This window comes from Lontra canadensis, unplaced genomic scaffold (assembly GCF_010015895.1).
Source record: "Lontra canadensis isolate GAN:19392208 unplaced genomic scaffold, GSC_riverotter_1.0 scaffold3, whole genome shotgun sequence".
Classification (NCBI taxonomy): domain Eukaryota; kingdom Metazoa; phylum Chordata; class Mammalia; order Carnivora; family Mustelidae; genus Lontra; species Lontra canadensis.
The window spans coordinates 41,079,953-41,098,516 of NW_022630997.1; the positions used below are offsets into that span (position 1 = coordinate 41,079,953).

The following is an 18,564-nucleotide window of genomic DNA, read 5'->3' on the forward strand; positions in this document are numbered from 1 at the left end:
TCTATAAATAACATATAGCTATAGAGGAGACATGGTATACCCGCATTCAAAACAATATCAACTTACCACTACTGCCACAATCTGCACAAGAGAGGAGTTCTTCTGGTTTCTTTTCACGATTTGATTCTTTAGTCCCCAAACAGAAGCTACATATTGGAATGGGATCAGCACGGGGCTATGATAAAATTAAAATGAAAAAATACTATCAGTTTTCCATTTCAAAATTAACAACAAAACATTAAAGTCAAAGCTTCTTACGTATTTCTTAACAACGGAAAACCTGCTGAATAAGGTATTCCAATCAACATTTCCTGATTAAAAACTCTTTTATTATTTGATGCTGAAGTATTACCTAAATACTGTATTTAATATTCAGAAGGAATTCTTATTAAACCAATGATACCTAAGACATTTATAGATTATATAACCTTCCTAAAATGAACATTATTAAAGATCCTCTTGGGGGCACCTGGCTGGCTCAGTCGGGACAGTGTGTGATTCTTGATGTCAAGGTCATGAGTTCAAGCCCCGTGTTGGGTACAGAGATTATTCCAAAAAAAAAAAAAAAAAAAGAAAAGAAAGAAAGAAAGAAAGAAAGAAAAAAAGAAAGAAAAGATTTATTCGAAATCTCAATCATTGCTCTAATTTATAGGCCTATAATAAATGGACTCATCTATTCAGTATTATAATTTATTAATATCATCTAGTTGTTCTTTCAGACTGTTTTTACTCAATTTTATCAACTGTTTTAGTGCAGGTTACTATTATTTAATCTATTAAATTTTTGTCCTAAAATATTGTTAAGGTTTTAGGTGACATAATAACAGAGTCAGAACTAAGCAAGAAATTTAAAATTCTGTAGGATCACTTGGGAAGCGCCAAAGATCATTAACAAGGACTTTCTGGCACCAAGGTCTTCAAAAGTAAATCATACCCTGCCACACAAAGGAGATAAACTCTCAATCTCTGACATTCCCACTTTAATAAAAGAAACAACAAAACATTTGTCCAACCCCCTAGTACTCTTTAGCTCTCACTGAGGAAATTGCTTTTAACAATGTATAAAGTGTCTCCAACGTTATTTATGGCTACCAGCAATGCTAATATTCCTATTCGTATGAATAGTTGACTCTGCCTACAGATCTGGTCACATTTATTCTGAACAGCCAAAACTGTATGAAAATTAAAATTTTATTGCATATTGCAAGCCTTCACACATGTTGTCTCTAGCCATCTGAATGTAACTATAACGTATTTGTATTTGAATCTCATGAATCAAAAATTCAGGGCAGGAAAAGTTAGCATAATCATACATTTTTTAATGTAAATTAAAAAACAAGATTTTGCAAGGTCTAACTTTTAAAATATACATCAGCATAGAATAAACCTCATTTGTTCAGCTACTCTATCCCAAATGCCTAGTTAATACATTGCCCGATACACAGTAGGCACTCAAGATGTATGTTAACTGAATAAATGGAAGAAACATACGCCAGTTAAAAGAAGAAACCCTCATCTCTAAGATACTATTTCAAATGGTTATAATGATTCCAACAAATGTCTTGGTTCACTGTGAAAACATGTCATCAAAAACCAGAATTCATCTTATGACTGAGGATTTGCAAAATTGTTCAATATGATTGTTAATTTCATCCTACAATGTGTTCATTATCTTGCCCTTATTTTCAGTTTAATTTGTTCTTTTAATATGCACAGGCTTTACTTTCTGAAGTAGATATGCAAATGTATTTTGTAGCCCCAGTTAAAAAGCAGAGTATAAAACACTTTGTACTAGAAAAACCCAAAAAGACAAGCTACAACAAATTGGTCACTGACTCCAGCCACAATTTTTTAAATGCCAGATAATCAGCACTGCATAATTATGGATCCATAGTTATTACTTGCAACTGCTCAACTGTAGTACCTTGGGAACACTTTTGTTCCTTTAAATAGCAATTAAAAGAACAATCTGGTTTTAAAGTGACAACATTCCCTTGATAGATTCTAGCTAAAACCCAGTCCTTGTACTAATGGGATTCCTGCTTTCATTTGATATAACAATGCTCAAGCCATTGCTGCCATCCTTGTGGTGATAAATAATTTACAAAATGTCACATATCATTCATGCAATGAAACAAATCCAAATCTGCAATCCCATTTTTCTTTCCCCGATGAATTTTTAGCTGTAAGAAAGACATGGCCATCAGCCAGCACTCATGCTCATTTTTCGTTTTTAACTAAAGGTAACACAAAGGACAAAGGTTGCTAGTAGTTCATGGCCAGAAAGACTGATGTCCCACACTCTGTCCAATAATAGAAAGCATAGATGCTATCACTTCATGCTACATTCAAGTGAACCCCACCACGCGGATGTACGCTCCCAACCATTTATTTTAGGGATAACTATCTCACAATACTCTATAAAACCACTGCATTATACAGAAATGTCTGCCCTGCTGAATTATTGATAATTCAAGGCACTTTTTGCTAACCTCAGTATAGCCGAGTCTAATTAACTTTAAAAAATTGTCACTTGTAAGAAATCAAACTTTTACAGTAATGCATGTAAATGGGTCACAAAATTATTATGATTCACTATTCTCAATCAGGCTTCATATAAACTGTTTCAGAAAATAATCCCTGTTAATAGATTAAAACGGACTGCCATCAGAAAGAGGTCCAAATAAATGGCAATTCAATCCTACACAAGTCTACCACGGACAAATCATATTTAAGAGGTCTGCAAATGAAACCAAACATCCTAATTCCTAACCACTTTCTTTGAAATTTCACAAAGGCACCTAACCTGTTGATCACATTTTCTTACCAACATGATTGCTTCAAACTAATCCCAAAAATTAATACACATGATGGATAGGTTTAAACTCTGCAACCTGCTCAGGAAACTACTCCTCTTCATCTCCCAAGCAATCGACGGTCCTAGTGTAGCTGCTGGGCTAGAAGCCACTTTGTACTATCTCATTTAATCATCTCAACAATCCTGCCAGGAACATTTATTATTAGACCCATTTTTTGAAGGAAACTGAGGATCTGGGAAGTGAGGTAACTTTTTTAAAGTTGCCCCAAGTTCAACTGCTGTACTGGGACTCAAACACAGGTCTGTTTTCATTAAAGTCCATTTCTCGCCTTCAGTACTTACTCCTCCACCCCCAACTTCTCTCCTCTCAGAAAAACAAACATTTAGAATTATCTTTCCAGCAGTGGAAATAACTCTTTCCTAATGTGTTCATAATTTTATCCATCCAATTTCTCCCATGACCAATCACATGTTTTTTAAAGCTATTTTAAAAGCAACCACTACTGTCCTACAGATTATTTATTAGTTACAATGGTGAAAAGGTACCGTTAAAATGGAGGCACCGCCTTATCCAAGTGATCAAACCTATCACCAGGATGGGACAAACTAACATTATGTGCCTCCCAAGTGTGGCATTAAAGGACTCAGCACAGCCTATGCATGGTTCTTGATGGAATTATTCACCCAGAATCTAACCATAAAGGAACCAATCAGGCAAATCCAAATATAGGGACATTCTGAAAAACTACTGGCCAGGACCCTTCAAAAAAATGCCAATGTCACATAAGACCCAATAAAGGGCAGAACCAATTTATACAACTTAAGTAGCCCAAAAACTAAACCCAGTCTGTGATTCTTATATGTATTCTAGATTTTTTAAAAAATTACCCTGGGGCGCCTGGGTGGTGCAGTGGGTTAGGCGCCCGACTCTGGGTTTCCGCTCCAGGCCTGATCTCAGGGTCGGCGCTCAATGTGGAGTAGGCTTAAGACTCTGCCTGCCTCCACCACCCCTCTCTCTCTCTCTCTCTAAAATAAATAGATAAATAAATCTTTAAAAAACTTTACCCACAGCTATTAAGGACATTACTTGGATAATTAGGGAAATACACACTAAATAGTAGACAATATACAAACCGGATAGAACATAAATTTCTTCAATCAATCCAACTGAGTTCATATGAGAGAATGCCCTTGTTCTTGGCAATTATGTGCTGAAATATTTTGCAGTAAAGTGTCAAGATGTCTATAACTTAAGCTCAGAAGATGCTGTGGGCGGGGGGGGATTGTATATTTGTCCATGTATTAACAATGTTAAAGGCTGGCAAATCTATGTGAAGGTTACATGGGAGTTCATTTTATTATTCTTTCAATCTTTCTGCACGTGTACAGTTACCAAACAAAACACTGGGAAGGGGGTGTAAAATAGTACCCCCTCCACTCTTAAAAAAAGATCTAGAATGGATTGGATTATTATATAATTGGATTGCATGTATTTATAAAATAATGTATCTCAATCCAATTAGTGATTCACAGGCAATACAGAGGACAGAGGAACTGTCAATCTGTATAGCAGGGGGATGCAAGTAACAACACACTTGAGGACAAATGACCCAGTTTTCTTCAACAAATAAATTAAAAGGGAGACAGAGTGAGTAAGCAAGGCAGAGAGAGGGACAGATTCAGAATAAGAACCAATAGGTTAAGAGAGATTTAAAAGGCTAATCTACCAATCACAATGTATGGTCCTTATCCTGATAATGATTCTTTTTTTTTTTTTTTAAGATTTTATTTATTTATTTGGCAGAGGCAGAGCACAAGCAGGGGAAGCAACAGGGAGAGGGAGAAGAGGGGATGCTGCTGGGCAGGGAGATGGATGCTGGGCTCCATCCCAGGACCCCAGGATCATGACCCGAGCCAAAGGCCAATGCTAAACCAAGCTACCCAAGTGCCCCTTGATAATGATTTAAATAAAGTATAAAATAAAACAAAATAGGATGACCCATTAAAGGAAATGGGGCTAGTCAGCCTTGAACGGACTGTTGGGAAGGAACAAACTGGATGTCTTCATCCCAGGAAAAAGGGCTAGATGCGCTCTTCATGGCTCCAGAGCGCAAAACCAGAACAGGGCTTATCCTAGAGGGAGTTAATATAAAAGAAATGTCCAGATATTGAATGGATTGTTTTTTCCTGCTTCCTTTATTTTTAAAATTATGGTAAAATATGCATAACACAAAATTTACCATTTTAACCATTTTTAAAGTATACAGAGTTCAGTGACATTAAGTATATTCATTGTTGTATAACCAGTACCATCATTTATCTCCAGAACTTTTCATCTATCCAAACTAAAACTCTGTCCCCACTAAAAATCAGCTCCCTTCTACTTTCTGTCTCCGTGAATTTGACTATCCTAGGTACCTCATATAAGTGGAATCATATAGTCTCCACAGGATGGATGATTTCTGGAAGGCCCCCTACAATCAGAAAACACCATGGGGGAGGCTAGACCAGGATGGTGAGGATGCCACAGAAGACAAGGCAACCTCACACAAGCTGCGGGGCCCTTTCCGGATCACATATTTTAATGGTTCCATGGTTGGATAATCTCTGTGTCTCTCCCAACTCTGCTTTAATTTTTTTACTGATTCCATTGTACTTAAAAAGACATATTATAGTAAGTCTTCAGGACCCTCGATCTCAAAATTAAATAACGTTTTCTGAGAAAACATTCTTTAATTCCAAGACAATTCATTTTGAGAAGTTTTATATTTGCTTATGGTTGCTTTTGTTTCTGCCCTGAAGGAAACCAAATGTTTATTAATCTTGTCAGTCTAAGTAAGTGGAGAAAAATAAATGAAAGTTCATGCTAGATTGGAGCCAGGTGCACATCCTCTTTGACAATGACACAAGAAAAAGGTTTTGTCTCCATGATCTCCACTCACTAAGGACACAGCCCTCTCTTTCCATTATCCCCTATGGATTCATCTCCAAGAGTCATCTAGAACGTTCTTGAATCTACTTATTAAAAAACACACCATTTTAGTTCCTACTGTGAAAAGCAACTCAGTATATTTCATTTGTGTATTCATACCTGGATCATTGTAAAGCCTGGATTTAAATATTGATCTCTGAGTCACAGTTTTCCTTCTTCAGAAAAGGGCACCATAGTGTCCGCATTGTCTAGCTCTGTGGTTGCTAAAAGCTCAAATGTGTGTCAAAGTTCTTTGCACACTATAAAGCTCTATTCAAATATTATGATTATTGTAAAATTCACTTCAGCTATAAAAATAAAAAGAACAAACAACAAACAACTTCAAGTCCTTAACAAACATCAACACAAATGAATTGTTGTAGAGCTTAGAATTAGTCTATAATAGACTTTGACTCTGTGGCCCATGATAAATATTAATCTTAGAGGGTTGTTATGGGGTTTTTTTAAACGAATTAATCAGGGAGTAAATGAACAGGATAGAAAATGTGTCCACTGAGAGCCAAGAGGCCCAATTTACTAAAAGGAAAGGTCAAAGAAAAAGATGCCGAAGGAAGAAAAGCACAAACAAATATAAAAACTGTAAATACCACAAAAGTAAACAAAGATGAATATAAATCCTTTATACCTAAGTATCAAACAGTTCATTTTTGAAGCTTGTTCTCTATACTTCAGCTCAGACAACTTAATTCGGTAACTACAGGGAGTGTTGTATAGAAAAGGGTTTGAAGGCTCGTCCATATGCATCTCTTCAAATTGCACCTTTTATCATCTCCTACCTGCAATCCGAGGTTAGGTCATGCTTTGCTGTTTACCAAAATGCTTTCCTCGAGTGTCTCTCAAGTGACAAACATGGACAGAATTGTGGCTTTTCTGTCTCTGTTTTACAGGTCAGTTAAACACCTCCCTAAAGTCACACGGCGGTCAAGACCAAGGGTCCCAGGCTGCTGACTGCAAGCCCTTTGCTCTTGTACTCTACCATGGCTAGTCCCTCATTTTCTTTGGCGCTCAGATTCAGATAGCACTTTATCAGAGAGGCTTATCCCTGACCCTTCTCTCTGAAACTGCATTCCACCAGCACCACCGCGGACCTCCCTGGCCTTGCTGTGCTTTTCTGCATAGCATTCCTCACTGCCTGACATATTCTGTATCATCTATTTTGTTTCACTTACTGAACTATCAAAGCTCCATTCTGAGGTCACAGACTTCGTTCACTGCTGTAGCTCCAGCTTCAAAGTGCATTTGTGGAATAAACGAACAAATGAACAAACTGCTTTTAGGTTAGGAAGTGGTTCCTCTGGTTCAACAAGGTCCCAAAGACTATTGTTCTTTAATATGTGTCCTTAATAACTGTAATAGGATGTGTTAAGCAACTGTCAATGTCAAGGCAGCTTCCATCACTGTGCGATCTAAAGGCTTTTTTCCTACTCTAATCATTTATAATGAATGACCGTTTGCGCATAATTGTCCTTTTCTGGGTATAACCTGACAAAATAGAACCAAAATTTAAATATCAGCTGGGAGGAAATGATCTCGCTCAGTGACAGTCACTATAGGTTGTGTGTAAAATACATCAGGGGCCGTGCCCAGTGACTAGTACCTAACTGTGAGCCTCCCAAGCTTTATTCCCCCTCTCAAGAAAGAATATAAGTTTAAAAAACATAGTAGTAGGAGTCAAGGAAGATGAATACACTGAAGTGAGAATAAGAAAATTATAACAAGAGCATGCATCTGTTCAATCTATCAAAAATATTTTACAAATTTTGGTGCTTCACAAACTTCACAACTGATAGCACAAGTACCACAGAGGCTGAAAAATGTCTGGTTTTCTTTTCTTTTTTTTTGGACACTTACCTAATAAAGAATTAGGTTTCGTTTCTTGCCACTTAACCCACTCATTCAACTGATCAAGCTCACTCCTAATTAGGATATAGATCACGCACACTCAGCATTTCCCTTTAGGGCAATCTGCTGTAGGATGTAGTCTTTGGAAATATAGTAACTCGGAAAGTACGGACTTCCATGATGCTCTAAATTGTCTTGGATTTTAAGAGCATTATCTTGCTCCCATCAGCCTGTGCTATAACTGTGGTTGGTCAGTTACAGCCACACCTCTGCAGGAAGGCTTGGGGACTGGCTCACCCTCGTGGCCATCCTGAGATCCCTTCAGATCCTTCAGGGGCACAAGAGAACCTTGTTTGTGACATGTCTGTTGCCATTTTCTCTACAGTCGCAGACCTTTTTATTTTATTCTAAGGCTATTCTTGCAATTCTATTATGAATTTTGATCGGAATAGATGCCTAAATAATTTCTTCCAGAAGATAACTGGAGATACTGTAAGACTTCTCACAGGCAACAATTTTACCCTAATTTTATACTCACCATATAGATTTTTGTTCTATCACCTCCCCTGCTTATTATACTTCTCTGTGGGTAATTGGTTCTGTGAGGGAGCACTACATTATCCCCACTGGCTCTGGACTGAGTTTCTGCATTACTCTGGGCGAAAGGATTTATTATTGCTAATGTATGGAGATCTTAAATGGGACTGCTATATTTTACCTCCTTGTCACAGTGAAGAGGGTTCTCTGTATTTTAAGACTGACAAGTAAATTAAATCTAATAAAATAAAAATATTTAAAAGTGTCTCTATACATATTCATAAATATGTCACTTCTTTTTTCATTTAAAGAATCACTTAAAAACAAAAAAATAGGATCCATGACCAATACTGGGAAATGCCCACAGTCAGAAGCTGATTCAGAAGCAAAAAAAAAAAAAAAAAAAACAAAACAGTAAAAGCTTGGCCTCAAAGAAATAAGAAAAGGAGAGAAGGAAAGGTTTTCTAAGAACATCAGCCCCAACAGTTATCAATTGTGTGGAGCTAATTGAAATGCTCCCACTGTATATACTCTAGAACTTGTTCTAATTAGGCAGGTGTGCCATTTATAAGAGTGCTGATTAAGGAAAGGGATTCTATTGGAAGGAAACAAATCTAATCTGGCATATAGCATTTAAAAATAGCATCTCATTTTTGTTGTTGTTGTTATTTATTTGGTTTTGGAGATAAAGCCTACAAATTTGCAGAGGGTGGGGAGCCCAGTGAAACAATTGCCTTCCCCAGCATCTTTAATTTCTTATCTGGACAGGGACTTGGCTTCTAAGATTTCATCTGAACGTCCCTCCTCCACCCCTACCATTAGAAACTGCAGATACTGCATTTATCTTCTTAAGAGGGATCAAAGTCTGATTCAACACAGCTGGAAATTCAACACATGGTTACAGGAAGTCTGCTTAGGATTTACAAACTATTCTCTTTGGCAAGCATGTCACAATATTAGCAATGTAATATAAACTCTACTCTAGGTTTTGAAAAATGGAATTTAAAATCAATTCATATTCAAGTGTCACAAATCCTTAATGTTTTTTTCCAAACTATTTTTTTCTTAAGAGTAGTTTTAGGTTTACAGGAAAATTGAGAGGAAGGTACAGACATTTCCCCAATCCCCCTGACCCACACATACATAGTCTCCCTCATTATCAACATCCCTCCCTTCCCCACACCTGAGTGGTACCTTTGCTAGAAGTGAAGAACCTACAATGAATGTCATGTAAGTCACCTGAGCCCACAGACAACATCAGGGTTCTCTCTTGGTGTTAGACATTCTATGGGTTTGGAAAAATTTATGCTGACATGTATCTACCATCATGGTATCATACAGGGTATGTTCACTGCCGTAAACATCCACCTGTTCATCACTCCCTCCCCTCTAACTCTTGGCAACCACTGATCTTCTTCATTGTATCCATAGTTTTACCATTTCCAGAATGTCATACAGCTGGAATAAGAAAACTGGCTTTCTTGGTTGCCCCAAGGCATTCATTTAAATCTAGATGGGGTGCCAAATACCCCATGTAGGTACAGTGTGAATCACAGCCATTCTCATTACCAATTCCACCAAGAGAAACCTGCACTAACTGCTCAGAGACACAGGCTACTGAGTTTATTGTAATTAGATCCAAAAAGAGAAGGAGAATGGTGAGAGAAGACCTAGGTAGGTAGCTATTAACTAGAAAAGTCACATGTTAGTCAGCTTCTCAATATTATCATTACCATCAGCAGCATCCTGACAATTTTCTGCATTCAGAGATTTATGTCAGTTAAGATGCTATGTACTATTCAGTAAGTTACTAATGTTTACTCAGCACCCAACTATGCCAAGGAGAATATAATTGGTACTCCAAGTGCTTGTTGTCACAGAACGAATACAAGTAGTGTAATTCCATTACCACACTTAATTCTCAATTGCCCTGTGGGCACATAAACCATCTGGTGTACAGAGTTTCCATGCCCTTGACTTTTCTGCTTTCGTTTTCCTCACTTTCAGACTACCTTTGACCCTTTCAATTACAGCAGTCATAAGCAGCAGGAAAAGAGAATTGTTAGGGTAATTACTGACCTTGCTTTTTTGGACTCTTCCCTAACTTCTTTGTGGTGGGGTTCTAGATCTACTGATGCTTTGGGTCAGGTACCCCACGAGCACTTAAATGACACTATTCGTGATCTCTGCTCTTTGGTGCTCCGGCAAAACTGCAAGCTGTGTGGGAAGCTCACACAACATAAGCCTCCCCCTTGCCAATGCAAGCTACAGCAAGGCCAAGAAGAGAAACACCAGATGTCCCATGTTTTCCCCCCAGGGGCAAAGATTTTTAAGCTCAATTTCCTAGAATGAAGCCTACTAAAGGGCATTCAGTAGGTAGAGGAAAGCTTTGTGACATCTTTTTTTCTGTGTGTATTTTAAGTCAAAGCTTAGTACACTGTGAGCTTTTTGAAGGAGATCCTTATTTGTTTACCTAAATTAGCACACATAATGACGAAGCCTACACTGCAGATGTTTGATAAATATTTGCGGAATATACACATTTAACATTATTTCTCATACCTGGTACTTGCTCACTGTTTCCCAAATTACATTTTTACTTTAGTATATAAATGGTAAATAAAGAATAGAACAGCATGTGGTTATGGGGGACAGTACATACTTTTAAAATGTTTGCCCATTTTGAACCTTCATATCCACTCTTACATTTTTTTAAATTGTAAAATATACATAACATAGTATGTACCACTTTATTTTTAACTGGAAAGTTCAGTAGCACTAAGTACTTTCATGCTGTTGTACAACTAACTTAATGTATATTTCACATATAATGGAATGGACAGTTCAAAGTTTTGAATAAATGCATATACTCATGTAAACACACATCTCTAACAAAATACAGGACACTGCATAACCCCAGAAGTTCTCTCCCGCCCCTCCCCAGTCAAGTCCTTTCCGGTCTCCTTCCCAAGTACCCACTACTCTTGATTTCTACCACCATAGTTCGATTTGATCTGCTCTAGAACTTCATGTAAACGGAACCAAACACAGAATTCTTTTTGTGGGGCTGCTTTCAACTCACTATATTGTCATAGTCATTCACATTGCTGCATATATCAATAATTCATTTCAAAATTTTTTCAAAATTTTTTCAAAGTTTTCAAATTTTCAAAAGAAATCATTTCTTTTTACTGCTAAGTACTTTAATAACCAAAAACTTGTTTATTCTCTCTGTAGATGATCAGCATTCAAGTTGTTTTCAGCTTAGAGCTAAAATGAATAAAACTGTTATAAGCATTCTTGAATAAATACTTATGTGGACATGTGTTTTCATCTCTCTTGTGTAAATGTCTAGGAGTGGAACAGCTGGGTCATAAGTCAGGAAGATGCTTAACTTTATCAAAAACCCGTAACTAAGTTAATCGAGAAAAGGAAAAAAGTTAATAACCAAAATAAGACATAAGAAGGGAGAATCAATACAAATCTTGAACACATTAAAATGATGGGAAATACCAGGAAGAGCTTTATGCCAAAAAATTAGACAACTCAAAGAGGCAAATTCATTGATAGACCAAATTAATAAAAAACAAGAGAAAAAAGAACATCTGAGTAACTCTAAATCCATTAAAGAAAATGATTCATAACTTAAAAAAAAAAAAAAACCAACAACCCTGAAAAGAACTCAGGCCCAGACACCTTTGCTGGTAAAATCTTACAAAGATTTAAGAATACAATACCAATCTTACAGGATCTATTAAAAAGAAACAAAACAAACAAAAAATAGAAAAAGAGGAAGTATTTCTCAACTAATATTATTAGCCCAGCATAACTGATACCAAAATCCGATGAAAACATTACCATAAAAGAAAATTAAAAGAACAACCAGTATCTCTCATTAACATAAACCTCCATTTGTTTTCTTCTTAAATTTTATTTTTTAAAAAAATCAACTTCACTAAGGTATAATTTATATATAATAAAATGTACCCTTTTAAAGTTGGTCACTACATGTATGTCTATAATTATCACAACAACAGAAACTCAGAACCCTTTTGTCACCTCAGAGAAGTTCCCTTAAGGGTGAGCTAGGTGAAGGGGATTTAGAGCTGACTTTAATCAGCACTGAGCACTGTATGGTATTGTTGAATCACTGTATTATACACCTGAAACTAAGAGAACACTGTATGTTAACTATATCAGAGTTAAAACAAAAACCAAATTCCCTCAAGCATTTCTGCAGTTCCATTCCCTCTAAAGACCCAAGCAACTACAGATCTGCTATTTAACACCATACATTATTTTGGCTGTTCTACAATTTCATGTATGACATCATACAGTGTGTACTCTTTGTGACTTCAAGTTTTTTATATTCATCCACACTGTTGCAAATGAGTAGTTTATTCCTTTTAATAGTTCATAGTATCTCACTGTATCAATATTTCTAAGTTATTTTATCCATTCATATATTGATGGACATTTGCACTCTACAGTTATGAGCTGTATGAATAAAGCCAATATGAACACTTGTGTAAAAGTCTTTTTGTATGTATGTTTTCATTTTTCTTTGGTAAATACTTAGGAGTGGAATTGCGGGGCCATAATGGTAAGTGCCTGTTTAACTTTATAAAAAGTCGTCAGTTCATCTATGGTGACTGTACCATTTTACACTCCCAGGACTCGCAGCTGGCATTGCCAGTCTTTTTAATTTACCCATTCTAGGCAGTGCGTAGGTATGTCCTGTTGTGCTTTTAATGTGCATACCCTTGCCAGCTAATGATGTTAAGATATGTTTTCATGTGCTTAATGGCCATTCATGTATCTTTTGTGCAGTTTCTGTTGGACTCTCCTGCCTGTCACCATGTCTACTGCAATCTATTGCCAGACCACTTTACAGTGAAAAATCTGTTGTCCCAGCTAGTGAGAATGCTCCAGGCTGTCAGTTTTCAGTTGTCATGCCCTTCAAGGATTGCTTCTGCTGCAGCAGAGTCATGTCACCTAAGGACATGTGACATGCTCCCTCCTGGGGTGGCCCACATCCAAATGGTACAATCCTCATCACTGACTGATAAAGAAATATATAAAGGCATGCTTAACTTGACCCAACTCTTGTCCCAATTCTGTCCAGCCCTGAAGAGCCAATCTAGCCTCCGAGCTACATACGAACTCGGCCAAGGCTGTCACTGAGCTGCGTCAGTGCTCTCCTCCCTAAAAACGGACGCAGCTTTGTTACTCTTCCTCCCAATGCAGATGATAATCCTAATAGCATCCCTTAATAAATATCCTATACACAAAACTTTTATCTCAGAACCTGCCTGCCAAGGAACACAATCTGTAACACTTTTTTTTTTTTTTTAGATTTTTAAAAATTTATTTATTCGACAGAGAGAGAGAAATCACAAGTGGGCAGAGAGGCAGGCAGACAGAGGGGCAACCAGGCTCCTGCTGAGCAGAAAGCCCGATGCAGGCTTGATCCCAGGACCCTGAAATCATGACCCGAGCAGAAGGCAGGGGCTTAACCCACTGAGCCACCCAGGCGCCCCTGTAACACCTATTTTTCAAGTTGGGTGGTCTTACTGAGATGTAAGAGTTCCTTAGATATGTAAACTGAATATAATTCCTTTGTACATATGTGTATATAGAATAATGTGTATTATGACTATTTTCTTGTATGTGGTGGTTTGTCTCTTCATTTTCCTAAAAATTTCTTTTGAAAAACATCAGTTTTTAATTTTGATGAGGTCCCATTTATCAGTTTTAATCTTTAAGTCCAAACTAAGAAAACTTCGCCTATTCTGAAGTTGCAAGGGCTTTGTATCGTATTTTCTTCTGATTTCATGGTTTTTTAGTCTTTAAGTCTATGACCCATTTTTTAGTTAGTTTTTGTACGTGGCATGTGTAAGAATCAAGATTCACTTTTTTCTGTATGTACATCCAATTATTCCAGCATCATTTATTCTGAAAATTTTCTTCTTCCCACTAAATTAGTCCTCCAATTTTGGTTTTTGTTTCCAAATTGATTTTGGCTATTCTAGGTTCTTTGCATTGCCATATAATTTTAAAAATCAGCTTGTCAATTCTAGGAAAAATAGTCTGCTGGGATTTCCACTGGAATTGTGTTGATCGGTTTGGAAAGTACTGACTTTGTAATATTACTGAGTTTTCTAATCCATGAACATAGGTATTTCTCCATTTGCTTAGGTTTTCTTTAACTTCCTTCAACAATGCTTTAGTTTCCAGGGTACACCTTTTGTTCATATTTTGCTAAATTTATCCCCATATATTTTCATACTATTTGATGCTGCTGTAAATGTTATTTCAATTTCTGAATGTTCGTTGCTATTATACAGAATACAATGGGATTTATTAACCTTGTATCATTACTTCAGTTTACTCTACTTTTAATAACTTTCTTAAAGATTCCTTAGTATTTTCTATAATATAAATAATCATGATGTGAAACTAGAGACATGTTTACTCTTTCTCCCAATCTGTGTGTTTTTCATTTCATTATCCTGCCTTATTCCATTAGCTAGGAAGTCCAGTACAACGTTGAATAGAAATGATGAAAGGGAGCATACCTGTCTTACTCCTGACTTTAGGAGGGACGTGGATGGTCTTTTACCATTACTAATGGTGTTAGCTATGGTTTTTTTTTTTTTAAATGATGAATACATTTTTAGTTTTGTCAACTGCTTTTCCTCTATTGAGATGATCAAATGTTGTCTTCATTTTAGAATAGTAAGCCAACTTTGCATTTCTGGATAAATCTCATTCTGGATTAATTTTATAATATATTATCCTTTTTATATATTTCTGATTGATTTGCCAATATTACTTGATTTGGGTATTTATGTCATGGATAATAATTTCCCACAGTTTCCCTTTTTTTTTTTTAAGATTTTATTTATTCATTTGACGGTGAGAGAGAGACAGTGAGAAAGGGAACACAAACAGGGGGAGTGGGAAAGGAAGAAGCAGGCTTCCTGCTGAGCAGGGAGCCTGATGTGGGGCTCCATCCCAGGACCCTGGGATCATGACCTGAGCCGACGGCAGACGCTTAACGACTGAGCCACCCAGGCGTCCCCACAGTTTCCCTTTTTTGCAATGTCTTTGGGCAGTTTTGGTATCAAAGTAATGGTGAGCTCATAAAAGAATTGGGATGTGTTTCCTCCTACTTTCTGAAAGAATTTATCTAACACCTGGATTGTTAAATGTTTTAAAGATTTCACCATTTACATTCACTGCCTACTCTTAACTGTAGGTCTAAGGCCCCAGACACATAAATGAGTTTATATACATGAACTTGCCTTAAAAGTAAGAAAAACATACGTAAGTATTAAAAATCATAGCTTGAGGGGCACCTGGCTGGCTCAGTTGGTGGAGCATGTGACTCTGAATCTTGGGGTCATGAGATGAGACCTACATCAGGGGTGGTGTTTACTTTAAAAAATAAATAAATAAATAAAAGATACGGCTTAAATCACTTCAATGAAAGGGTTATTTTTATTTTGTTGTTTTTAAAATTACATAGAGCAGCACTGAGTGGCTCCGTCGGCTGAGTGCCTGGCTCTTGGTTTCAGCTCAGGTTCTGATTTCAGGGTCATGGGATCAAGCCTCATAAACAACTCCACGCTCAACATGGAGTCTGCTTGAGAGATTCTCTGCTTTTCCCTCCTTTTCTGCCCTCCCCTGACTTGTGCTCGTTCTCTCTCAAATAAAACTTATAACTAAATAAATAAGATTACATATATACACGGTTACCAAAAATAAAGTACAAAGATATACAGAATGGAAGAGAAGTCTCCCAGCTATGTCTAATCCCTGGACATTCAAATCCAAACATTTATTGATAGGCCTGGCACATGCAAATATATAGCATCTTCAAAAAGAAAAGCAAAAGTGAGTTACACTAAACTGTTTTCATTCTGATAAAGATTATTACCACCCTTCTGCTTCTACAAAAATGTACATATGTGCATTTGCATGTGCAAATATACCTGCAGGATAAATTCCTAGACATGAGATTGCTGAGTCACAGAACATGGGCCCTTCTAACCACCTGAGGTTGTGCCACCGCATATTTCTAACATTTTATCAAATTTTCCCTTGTCAGTTTTACCTTAAACTTGTTTTTCAAATCATCTAGTAAAAAGTGGATTCAAAGGTCATACTTTAAGGAAGAAATGAGAATTTTTTCCTTATTCCCTAGTATATGATAATACAAACAAAACTGTGCCTCCACAACCATTCCTAATTCATGGTTCGTCAGTCTCCTTGTATATATCCTCACCAACTTCATTTTTTTTTTAAAGATTTTAATTATTTTATTTGACAGATAGAGATCACAAGTAGGCAGAGAGGCAGGCAGAGAGAGAGGGAGGAGGAAGCAGGCTTCCCTGCCAAGCAGAGAGCCCGATGCGGGGCTCGATCCCAGGACCCTGGGATCATGATCTGAGCCGAAGGCAGAGGCCCTAACCCACTGAGCCACCCAGGAGCCCCTATCCTCGCAACTTCTACATGGGAGGAAACAAAGCACACAAAGGTGGAAGCACCAGCCAAACGACACAGAGAACAGTAAATGAAATGCTACTCTCCCCTCCAATGAATCATCTTGACACCAAAAAGTTAATGAAAGTACGATTATAAGAGAATTGCGCTGTGTGTGTATGTGAAAAAAGGAGGGGTGTGTAGTAACTGTTGCTACTGCGAGTTAAAAGGAAACTCTCCAAAGCCAGCTTGACAGACACCAGCCCATACAATTTGTCTTCTTTCCCATCAGTGTTACAACAAAGAACAATCTGCAATCAGTGAGCACAGTCCCATCTACAGAATTATAATTTAGTATCGAAGGCATGGTTCTTCTCCTCTCCCTTCTTCTTCCCTCTTTCCAATTACCTGCCACGTGTCTACTGTGAAGGCCTTGCTCATGTGGTACTGTTGGCCGTCCACTGTTGGTAGTGAACTCTGAATTATTCAGGTGATTTTGAAGATAGTTTTGGTGGGGAAGAGGGGTGACAAGAAGTCATGTAGATTAGTGCTTCTCAAACCTTAATATGCAAGCAAAACACCTAGATCTTGTTCAAATGCAGATTCTGATTCAGCAGTTCTGGGACGGGGCCACAGACATTTCTAACAAGCCCCCTGGTGATACCGGTACTGCTGACCTGTGGTCCACACCTTCGAGTAATATACTTTTAAACAGTAACCCCCGAAGTAGTCATACTCAGTGTTGGCATAGGATTGATTCTCCATTTCAGTATGAGGATTTACCGTAAAGCAAAACCCTGGAATGAATGCCCTGAAGGGGGTGCTATTATGATACTGACAGTAGTAGTTCATGCGGTGGTAGGTACAGGAGTTAGCAGTGGCAGCAACAGTAAGTGGCAGCAGCCAACATCTGAAGAGTACTCACTAAGAACAGATATTTGGGTAAGCACTTAACTAACCACTAAAATATCAGAAGGCAGGTACTATTATTTCCACATTACAGATGTGGAAAATGAAGTTAATTTTCCCGAGATCATTATGCTCCAGGACTACTGCAGAACCTGGTCTCTGGTTATCAAGTCCACCATCACTGTGTAGTAATGGACGTCATCATTTCTCAACTTGACACTGCAGAGGGGACAACTGTTTAAATACCTTGTTTTCTAGTTCCTGTAGTCCAGCTTAGATCAATAAAAAGACCAATTCACTATAACTGTTCACTTTGGGTCAAGGTCAAGAAGAATTTTAAACTATTATTTGACATTACAGATAATCTACCCTTGAATAATCAAGATGGCTGTGTGTTCAGAGGCCACAGAGATGATATGTTGTTGTTTTTAAATCTCCTGGCTCTATTTGTTCACTATGGTATGACAGAGTGAAAGAGCTTGCTTTTGAAGTTATCTGAAGACTAACTCTGGTTACAATATGAATTCCAGCATATTTGGCTTCGAATCTACATTTTACGCTTTTTAGAAATCAAGTTAAACATAACAGTTCTCAGTCAAAAAGCCCTGTAGAGTAACCTGATCTGAACGGGGGCGCTTTAACTCAATGCCAAATAAAAAGCATGATCGCCTTATTCCACACAAATACATTCTCGGATAGGCCAATTAATCATGAATATAACTTTTCAGACATTACATAATTTCACATAGACTTGCTTCTAGCGCCTGCCAAAGAAAACAGCAATTTGTATCACTAGGAATAAATCTGCATTTGAAAAGAAATGAAAGTTACAAACATGAAATAGTGTAGCTCTGGTCACCTCTTTCATTCCGTACTCCTTCATAATTTCTCTAATTTTATTTTGTAAAACAGGCATTAATAAAACCTAAAATGATACAAGCTGTGAAATTACAGAAAGTAAAACAAGGAAATCCAAGTA

The 18,564-nt window shown here is 37.3% G+C and overlaps 1 protein-coding gene across 8 annotated transcripts in view; it reads right to left on the minus strand.

Annotated features, from left to right (window-relative positions):
* KAT6B (lysine acetyltransferase 6B) overlaps positions 1-18,564 on the minus strand; it is a 187,161-nt gene that overhangs the window by 68,019 nt on the left and 100,578 nt on the right. For all 8 annotated transcript variants that reach the window (XM_032839652.1, XM_032839642.1, XM_032839633.1 and 5 more), the window contains exon 4: positions 67-175. In XM_032839652.1, coding sequence (XP_032695543.1) covers positions 67-175 — 109 coding nt within the window. The remainder of the gene's footprint in view (positions 1-66; positions 176-18,564) is intronic.